At 48.3% G+C, this 10,237-nt stretch overlaps 1 protein-coding gene across 1 annotated transcript in view; it reads right to left on the reverse strand.

Annotated features, from left to right (window-relative positions):
• Nucleotides 1-10,237, reverse strand: part of SSC5D (scavenger receptor cysteine rich family member with 5 domains) — a 33,339-nt gene that overhangs the window by 15,166 nt on the left and 7,936 nt on the right. Inside the window, exons 8-11 of the mRNA XM_021707575.1 lie at nucleotides 4,726-5,043; nucleotides 2,288-2,848; nucleotides 1,900-2,214; nucleotides 1,526-1,693 (exon numbers count right to left, since the gene is read on the reverse strand). Of these exons, the coding sequence (XP_021563250.1) occupies nucleotides 1,526-1,693; nucleotides 1,900-2,214; nucleotides 2,288-2,848; nucleotides 4,726-5,043 (1,362 nt within the window). The remainder of the gene's footprint in view (nucleotides 1-1,525; nucleotides 1,694-1,899; nucleotides 2,215-2,287; nucleotides 2,849-4,725; nucleotides 5,044-10,237) is intronic.

Below are 10,237 nucleotides of genomic sequence, written 5' to 3' on the forward strand. Positions count from 1 at the left end.
CCTCATCTCTACAATAAAATCAAAAAATCAGCCAGGCGTGGTAGCACGCGCCTGTAATTCTGGCTACTCGGAAGGCTGAGGTGGAAGGATTACCGGAGCCCAGCAGGTTGAGGCTGCAGTGGCCGGGAAAGACTCAGAGGGGAAAAGATAGAAATTGTGGGGGAAGAGAGTGGAAAATAGAGATGATGAGAGCAACACATTGATAATGAAAGAAAACAGAAAGATACGGGAGAAAGACAAAGGGAAATTGATCATGAAAAATAGAGTAAGAAATGATTACAGTGAGAAACAAAGTGAAAACAAAAAAGTCAGGAGAAAGAGAAATTGACTGGAAAAATCGAGTGAGAAATAAAGATGATGAGAGTGTGAAATAAATCATGAAAGAAAAAACAGAAAGACGGGAGAAAAGACAGAGAAAATGATCGTGAAAAATAGGGTAACAAATGTGATGATGATGAAAAACGGAAAAAAGAAAAAGAGGGAAAAATAAATAATAGGACTGTGAAACTGGCGATGGAAAAAGAAAAAAAAAATAAGGCCAGGCATGAGGGCTCATGCCTGTAATTCCAGCACTTTGGGAGGCCAAGGTTGGAGCATCACTTGAGGCCAGGGGATTGAGACCACCTAGACTCCATCTCTATTATAAAGGAAAAAATGATAAAGATGACAGAGAACAAGAGAAATGACCATGAAAAAAGTGTTAGAGATGATGAGGGCAAGAAACTGAAAATGAAAGAAAAAGAGAACAGCACAGAGGAAAAAAAAGAAATCAACTATGAAAAAAATGGAGTGAGATATAGAAACCATGAGAGTTTCCTGATCTGTCTGCTGCTCTTTCCCACACTGTTGAAAAGGAAGGAAAAGCAACAGTGTGGGAAAGAGCAGCAGACAGATCAGGAGAGGCCCTGAGAGACAGGGACATGGGGACACAAAGAGGCAGGGAAGGGGTGGGGGAATATGCTAGTGGCAGCAACATGGGAGCCAAGGCCAGTTAAGACCCCAGGTGTGGTGTGGTAGCAGAGATGGAAGGAGACGTGACAGACAGAGGACAGAGGCCATGGAGCAGAGGGGACAGAGCTGTGGAATGGGAGGTTTACCCCCCTGGCCAGAAGGAGGGGGTCAGGCCCAGGGACTGCCTCTTGCGGGGCAGGGAGAGAAGCCTTGTGCCAGAGTCCTGCTCCTGTCTCAGCCATAGCCTGACCCTGACCAGAGCACAAGCTACAAGAACAGGTAAGGTTTCACTTGCTTGGGGGAGTGGGGATGATGACATGGTGACACGGTGGCCCTTGGCCGTGGACTCTGGGTCGAGATTTATGCAAGCCTCGCCTGGTTGCTTAGATGCTGTTCTCTTCTGGGCTCTGGAGGAGAGTGTCTCTGCCCAGCCCAAGGAGAGATCACTTTTGGGTTCTCTGGTGACAAGGAAAACCCGTCCAGCGTCCCTGAGACCTCAGTCAGCTCTTTTAGAAGAGTCTTTCTAGAAATCCTGCAGGGAGGCAAATGGAGGCCCCACGGTCACGCCACTCACCTGTGTCTGGCAGGCGCCTTGTTGCCGGCGAGGGGATCCCTGGGCGCCTGGTGGTACCCCAGGAGAGAGTGTGTCCAGGCACCCCTGCCACGGTGGTCCCCTTGCTCAGATCCTCTCCTGAGGTGGGGTCCCAGGTCCAGGGGGGATAATCATCATCGTTGGCATAGCCTTGAGAGAAATTGAGTAACAGTTAACCATGCAGCCTGTCTCAGAGATCCTTGCTGCTTCTCCCCCCGCTTCTGGAATCTTCTGGGGCGACTCTGGGATCCCCTACCCTGATCCCAGATCTGTAGATTCCACCATGATGTAGTTGCCTGTCCCCACCTGGATCCATTCTCTCAGCCACCTCCCCTTGCCCCGCCGCCCCCTGTTACCAGTGCAGGTGAGCCCCACGTCTTCCTCGTGGTCACAGTTGTGCTTCCCCCATGCCCCTGAGGGGCAGTCGCTCAATGAGGTCTCACTTCCCTTACAACCCATGTCATCCAGCCAGATGGGCCCGGTCCCAGGGCCATAGTGCGTTTTGCCCACACGGGGCCGGACCTTTCCACAGCCCAGTTCCCAGCAGGCCACAGTGGCATCCCGCAGGTCCCAGTTGTCATCACACACTGTCCCCCAGCGTCCAGCATGCCATACTTCTAGCCGACCAGCACACCGGTTGGGCCCATCGGCCAGACGAACCCGGAACAGGCCTGCGTGGAAGGTCTCAGGTCAGGAAAGAGGCCAGCCTCTTCCCTTCACTCCCACTCCCCTCACACCGCTCACCTGACTCCCCAGGGGTGCTTGCAGTGGGGGAGGGGGCCAGGTTTTGAGGTGACTCTGGAGACCCTTCTGCTGGGATCTTGGTGGATGACTCCAGGGAGGCCTGAGGGATCCTGTTGATGGTGGCCTCAGAGGTTGTTTCTCGGGGGCTGTGAGTGGTCAGCATTACCATGGTCTTAGTGGTCTGTTCCCGGGGTGCCTGAGGAGTTAGCGTGATGGTGGTATGTGGGGTCCATCTGTGGGAGGTCTCAGTGGTCAGAGTTGTAGTGGTCTGTGAGGTTAGTTCTGGGGGGCTTTGGGCGCTCGGGCCCCTGGAGTGATTAGTGGTTGGCATCCCAGGGGGTTGAGTGGTTGGTCTCTTTGCATTTTTCGTCACCCACTTCTTAGTACTCTTAGGCATCTTCCCTGGGACCTTCGTGGTTGTTTTCTCTGGAACACTGGGGGTCAGACTTGTGGAGGGCTTGGTGGCCAGCTCTCCTGGGAGCCAGGCATCCTGGTCTCTACCTAGCCCAGGGACCCAGCTCCAACTGAAGGGGTCTGAGATGGAGTCCAGGCCAGGGGGCCCTGCAGGGCAGGTGGAGAGAGAAGAGAAGGTGGAGACACCATGGTGACAGGATCCTCCATCCAGGCCCCTCTTCTCTCCAGTCGGTCACCAAGTTCCCACTAATTCATTCATTCGCACGTTCATTCATGTCACAGATATTTAGCACCTCTCAGGAGCCAGACACTGTATCAGATCCTGAGGAGACTGGCAAGCCAGACCTGAAACCATCTTCCACCTTCTTACGATTTGGATGTGACTGACCCCCTTCATCCCCTCACACCCGACCTCCACCCCATCTCCTCAGCTTCTACTTCAGTTCACAGACCCTGTACCTTCTAACAGGTCTCCCTATCTGTCAGTTCTCACCGACCACTGGAGGAGCATCTAGGTCTGACAGGCCACTCTCCAGCTTAAAACCCTTTTCTGGTCTCCCATGGAAGGGGGAAAGGGACCTTAGCTTCAAACAGAGTTGATGACTCCATCCTCTGAGTCACCACTGTTCATTTTACATCTTCCTGATTAGCACGTGTGCAGTAAAGGACTAACCTTGCCCAAAGAAAGCTTTGGCCCTTTGCCCTTGACTCTTAGGAGGTGACTTCTAAGTCTTCAGAATGTCATAGGAAATAAGAGATTCTTTGTTTACCTGGGGACTTGGTCCATGCCAGATCATCTAACAATGTGACTTTTGGTCAGCCATGTCTCAGTGACCAAGCCCCTATTAAAAACTCTGGATACCAAGGCTCAGGGCAGCTTCCTGATTGGCTAGACTTCATGTGTGTTGTCACACATCATTGCTGGGGGAATGAAGTGCTGTCCACACAACTCCACTGGGCGAGGACAGTTGCTCACACCTGGTCTCTCCTGAGCCTTGCCCCACGTGCCTCTTTCTTTGGCTGATTTTAGTCTGTTCTTTTCACTGTAATAAACCCTAATCCTGAGTATAACAGATTCTTTGGTTTCTGTGAGTCCTAGCAAACTATGGAGCCTGAGAATGGTTTTGGTGACCTCTCCAACTATCATGGGTCACATGGGTTTACAATAATTTGTTTGTGCATCTCTTCCTCTCCATGAACTGTGAGCTATTCAAAGACCAAGATCATGTTCATTCCATTTTGAGTAGCTCACTTAGTGGCTGGCACTTAGTAATAGGCCTCAACAGATATCAGTGAATGAATGAACAAACAAATACATTGCCTGAGTTTATGTTAACTGGCCCTCACTTAAATTCTCTCCATCTCCCAGTGCCCTGCTTCCTTCCACCTAAAAACGGTTAAAACTCCCTTCTTTGTGGAAGACTTCCTTGATTCTTGGAAGAAGCTTCTCTGAGTGGGAGTCCCAGCTTTGCCACTTAGTTGCTGTGTGACCTTGGGCAAATTACCTAACCTCTGTTGCCTAGCTTCTTTATCAGTAAAATGGGCATAACATTCACCAACCTAGACTTATTATGTGGTTTAAATGTGATCACATGTGTGAAAACACCCAGGACAGGGCTGGGACTTAAGAAGTGCTCAATCAGTGTTAGTGCCAATGTTAGTACTGTTTCCCTCTCCAGGAAGCCCTCTTGGAGTCAGCAGATTTTTTTTTTTGAGTTGGAGTCTCACTCTGTCGCCCAGACTGGAGTGCAGTGGCACACTCACAGTCACCCCTGTGTTGACCTGCTGGGCTCCAGCGATCCTTCCACCTAAGCCTTCCAAGTAGCCGGAACTATAAGCATGTGCTACCATGCCCAGCTAATTTTTTATTTATTTATTGTAGAGACGAGGTCTCACTAAGTTGCCTGGGCTGTTTTAAACCGGCAGGCTCAGGCAATCCACTTGCCTCGGCCTCCCAAAGTGCTGGGATTATAGGCTGAGCCACAGAGCCCAGCCAGAGTCAGCAGATTCTAGGGCCTCCTTACCAGTGCAGGTGACCCCAACATCCTCATTGTGAGCGCAGTTATGCTTCCCCCAGGGAGCAGCAGGGCAGTTGGACAGTGAAGCCTCGGTCCCCACACAGCTGACATCATCTAGCCAGATGGGGCCTGCGCCCCAGCCAAAGCGGCCAGCAGCAGGGTCCGGTTGTCGAGGTCCACCACAGCCCAGCTCCCGGCAGACCACGGCTGAGTCCCGCATGTCCCAGCTATCGTCACACACAGTCCCCCAGCGCCTGTCATGCCACACCTCCAGCCGACCTGAGCATCTGCTGGGCCCAGCCACCAGGCGCAGCTGGGGGGACCCTGGGTAGAAGAGACCCAGAGAATTAGAGGCTCAGGGAAGCCGTTCAACCTTCTGACTCTTCACCCACCATTCCCTCTCCACCCTCCTTCCCACACATCCACCCATCCGTCCATCTAGGATTTCCCTCACTCATCCATCCTTCCTCCCAGGCAGCAAGTATTTACTTAGACCTTTTCTGTGTCATCTCCTGTATTAGGCACAAGGGACAAAGAGGCAGTCTGGTGATTCCTCAGAAAGCCAAACATAGAATTAGCATACAATCCAGAAATCCAACTATGAGGGATACACCCAAAATAAATGGAAGTATTCAAACAGATACTTGTATGTGAATGTTCATAGCAGCACTATTCACAATAGCCAAAAGATAGAAATGTCAAAAATGTTTCTCGATGTATGAGTAGGTAAAACAAAGGTGGTATTGGTCTTGGTAATGAATTCACGGATATGACCCCAAAAGCACAGGCAGCAAGAACAAAAATATACAAGTGGGACTACACCAAACCAAAAAGTTTCTGCACAGCAAAGGAAACAACAGAGTGAAAAGACGATATACAGATGGGAGAAAATATTTGCAAACCATATATTTGATAAGGGTATAATCTCTAAAATATGTAAGGAACTACTACATCTCAACAGCAAAAAAACCTAATAATTTTATTTTTGTTTTCAGTTGGTGTACTTACTCATTACCCAGGCTGAGTGCAATGACACGATCATGGCTCACTGCAGCCTTGACATTCTGGGCTCAGGCAGTCCTTCCTCTTCAGCTTCCCGGGAATGACAAGCATGTGCCGCCACACCCAGCTTTTTTTTTTTTTTTTATTCTGTAGAGAAGTTGTCTCACTATGTTGCCCAGGCTGGTTTCAAACTCCTGGCTTCAAGCAATCCTTTCGCCTCAGCCTCCCAAAATGCTGGAATTACCGGTGTGAACCTCTTCACCTGACAACTCTATTTTAAAATGGTCTTTCGAGAGTTCAAGGCTGTGGTGAGTTATAACCATGCCACTGTGCTCCAGCCTGGGTGACAGAGCAAGACCTTATTTTTATCAAAATAAATTAATTAATTAAAAATTAAAAATGGGCTAAGAATTTGAATAGACATTTCTCCAAAGATGATAGAGAAATGACCAACATGTATATGAAAAAATATTTGTCTTTAACCATCAGGGAAGAAGGAGAGCACTGTTGGTGGGAACTCAAAATAGTGCCGCTGCTATGGAAAACAGTATGGAGGTTCCTCAAAAAATTCAACCTAGAACCACCACGTGATCCAGCAAGCCCACAGGACCTTGAAGAGATATTAGCAATCCTAGGTTCACTGTAGCTGTATTCCGGTATCCAAGATGTGGAAATAAATGTCTATTAATAAATGGATAAAGAAAATGTGGTCTATACAACCAATAAAACTCAAGTCAGCCTCTAAAAAGAAGGAAACTGCACCATGCAACAATATGAATGACGCTTGAGGGCACTGCTAAATGAAACAAGCCAGACACAGAAAGACCAATACTGCACGATTCCACCCACATGAGGTCTCTGAAATAGTCAAATTCAGAATCAGCAGAATGATGGTTGACAGAGTCTAGAGAGAGGGAAGAATGGCTACTTAGTGGGTACAGGAGTTTTCTTTTGGAGTGATAAAAATGTTCTGGAACTACATAGGTAGTGGTTGTACAACATTCTGAATAGCACTGACTTGTACACTTTAAAATGGTTGACTTTATGTTATGTGAATTTCATCACAATTAAAAGAAAAAATTGTCGCTGGGCACAGTAGCTCACACCTGTAACCCCAGCACTTTGGGAGGTAGAGGTGAGAGTATTGCCTGAGTCCAGAGGTTCAAGACCAGCCTGGGCAACTTGGTGAGACCTCATCTCTACCATAAAATAAAAATAAAAAAATTAGCCGGGTGTGGTGGCACTCACCTGTGGTTCCAGCTACTTGGAAGGCTGAGGTGGGAGGATTGCCTGAGCCCAGGAGGTCAAGGCTGCGGTGGCCATGGACATGCCACTGCACTCCAGCCTGGGAGACAGAGTGAGACTCCAACTCAAAAAAAAAAAAAAAAAGAAAAGAAAAAATTGAGTCAGGAACCTGTTTTTATGCAGTTGTTTAACAACTTTAATTTCCTGTCATGATTCTTGGTTTAATAAAGTTTGTGGCTGTTTAAGAATCAGGCCAGGCTCTGTGGCTAAGCCTATAATCCCAGCACTCTGGGAGACTGAGGCAAGTGGATTATTTAAGCCCGCGGGTTCGAGACCAGCCTGGGCAACTTGGCGAGACCTCATCTCTACAATAAATAAAAAATTAGCTGACTGTGGTAGCACATGCCTGTAGTACTGGCTACTTGAAAGGCTGAGGGCGAAGGATCGCCAAACCCAGTAGGTCGATGCTGGGGTGGCCATGAGTGTGCCACTGCACACCAGCCTGGGCAACAGAGTGATACTCCAACACAAAAAAAACCAAAAAACAAAAAAACAGGCACAGCCTCTGCCCTGAGATGCTCACAGTCTTTAGGAACGTAATGCACACACACACTCAGTGACAACTCAGTAAGCTACCTGGAGTAGGGGAAGTATGCATAGACAGAAACACACAAAGGGAAGGAAAGAAAAGTCCTGCCTGCAGAAGCTGGAGAAGGCTTCTCAAGAAAGTCTCTTCCAGCAGAGGGAGTGGAAGAGAATCCAGGCAGAAGGAAGGTATGCTGGGCTGGACAGGAAGCAGTTACACGGCTTAGAAGAGAGTCCTCAAGTCGGGCCAGTTGGGTTTATCAGAGCAGTGATAACACCTCTGACCTGTTTCCCTCAGGCTTTCAGCGGCTGGCAAGGAGGAGCTCAGCAGCCCTGTCTCCAGGGGCAGTTGCAGTTAGCTCAACCCAGCCCAGGGAAGGTAACTCCCTTATGGAGGAGTCTCAGGGCTTGGCCTGGAGAGATGAGTTGGGCCAAGGAGAGAAAAAAGAAAAGTGTCTTTTTATGGGGTCAATTGTGTTCCCCCCAAAAAGCTATGTTGGAGTCCTGACCCCCAGTACCTCTGAATGTGGTCTTATTTGAAGATGGGGTCTCTCCAGAGGTGGTCAAGTTTAAATGAGGTCATGACAGTGGGCCCTCATCCAGTATGACCAGAGGGCATATTGTAAAAAGAGGGCATCTGCACTCAGGGAGAACGCTAAGTTGAAAGCAGAGATCAGGGTGGTTTGTCTACAAGCTAAGGACTGCCAGCAAACCTCCAGAGGCCTAGAACAGATTCTCCCCAACACCCCTCAGAAGGAACCAATCCTGCCAACATCTTGACCTTGGACTTCCAGCCTCCAAGACTGTGACACGACACATTTCTGTTGTTTAAGCCACCAGGTCTGGGGTTCCTTGTTACAGCAGCCCTGGAGAACTAATCTAGGTCCTGTACCAGGTAGATGGTACAGCACCTGCCAGGCCGGGACGAGGAACGGCATGGTGCATTTGGGGAAACAGCAGTCATAGGTTTGGCTGGAACCTGGGGATGTGGAGGTCAGGTAGGATCTTGAATTCTGAGCCAAGAAAATGCACTCCAGTCTGGTTGAGAGTGAGACTCCAACTCAAAAAAAAGAAAAAGAAAAAGAAAATGAGACTTTATCGTATCCATGACTGGGAACCCCTGCAGCACCTGAAGCAGAGAAATGAAAGACTCAGCTCTTCGGAATGCTTGCTCCAAGGTCAGCAGAGACCCAGACTACACAAGGAGAGACTGAAAACAAAGTCCCCTTTGGGGCAGGCAGGGTAGTTGTGGGGGAGAATGAAAGGTTTAACAAAGAGCTATAAGGAGGACAGAGAAAGAGAGTTTGCGCCATCGTGGAGACTCTTCCTTGGAAGGCAGCCTTCCATGTGCTCCTTTCTCCCTGGGGCAGGGGAACATTTCTTGATTGGGAAGGTCAGGGCAGGAGGAAGGAGACAGACAGAAGGCCTTTCTTCCTGTTCAGTAAGATTTGAGCACAGAGAAATGATTAAGAATGTGGACTCTGCAGTTTGGCGGTTCCTCAAAAAGAGTTACCCAGGTATACACCCAAGTGTATATAGGTGTACTTGGATATATACCAGGTAAACACCCAGAAGAACTGAACACAAATGGATACTTGTCCACCTGCATTCATAACAGTATTATTCACTATAGCCTAAAGGTGGAACCCACCCAAGTGTCCGTCAGTGGATGGACAGATAAAATATGGTCTGTACACATACCGTGGAATAGTAGTCAGCCTTTAAAAGAAAATAAATAAGCCAGACACAGTAGCTCACACTACTGTAATCCCAGCACTTTGGAAGGCCAAGATGTGAGGATCACTTGAGCCCAGGAGTTTGAGACCAGCCTGGGCAACATACAGAGACCTCCTCTCTACAAATTCAACAAAGAAAAAAAATTAGCCAGACGTGGTGGCACACACCTGTAGTCCCAGCTACTTGGGAGGCTGAAGCAGAAGAATTACCTGAATCCAGGAGGTCAAGACTGTGGTGAGCTATGATCAGGCCACCGTACTCTAGCCTGGGTCACAGAGAGAGACTGTGACTCCATACATACATACATACATACATACATAAAAAATGAAGGAAAAAAATGGGTGACCCTTGAGGACATTATGCTAAGTGAAATAAGCCAGTCACAAAAGGACAATTACTGTATGGTTCCACTGAGATGAGGAACCTAGAGAAATCAGATTCATAGAAATGGAAAGTAGGATGGTGGTTGCCAAGGGCTGGAGGGAGGAAGAATGGGGGAGTCAGTGTTGAGTGGGGTTTCCGTTTGGGATGATAAAGTTCTGGAGCTGGAGAGTGATGAGGGTTGCATAGCAATAAGAACGTAATTAATGCTACTGAACTGCACCCTTAAAAATGTAATTCCAGCACTTTGGGAGGTGGAGACGAGAGGATTGCCTGAGCCCAGGGGTTTGAGACCAGCCTGGGCAACTTGGTGAGACCACACCTCTATCATAATGAATATAGAAAAATGATTAAATTAGCTGGGTGTGGGGAAGCATGCATGTGGCTCCACCTACTTGGACTGCATAAGTAAAAAGAGGTACATATACACGCTGGATTATTATGCAGTCATAAAGAATGACACACGTATGGACTTTGCCTGACTTGGATGATGTTACGATCATACTCAGTGATCTATCATATACACAAAGAACAGAATACCACATTTTCACTCGTAAGCGGACCCTGA

Source organism: Carlito syrichta, unplaced genomic scaffold, assembly GCF_000164805.1.
Source record: "Carlito syrichta isolate Samal-C Ts95f unplaced genomic scaffold, Tarsius_syrichta-2.0.1 Scaffold120518, whole genome shotgun sequence".
Taxonomy (NCBI): Eukaryota; Metazoa; Chordata; class Mammalia; order Primates; family Tarsiidae; genus Carlito; species Carlito syrichta.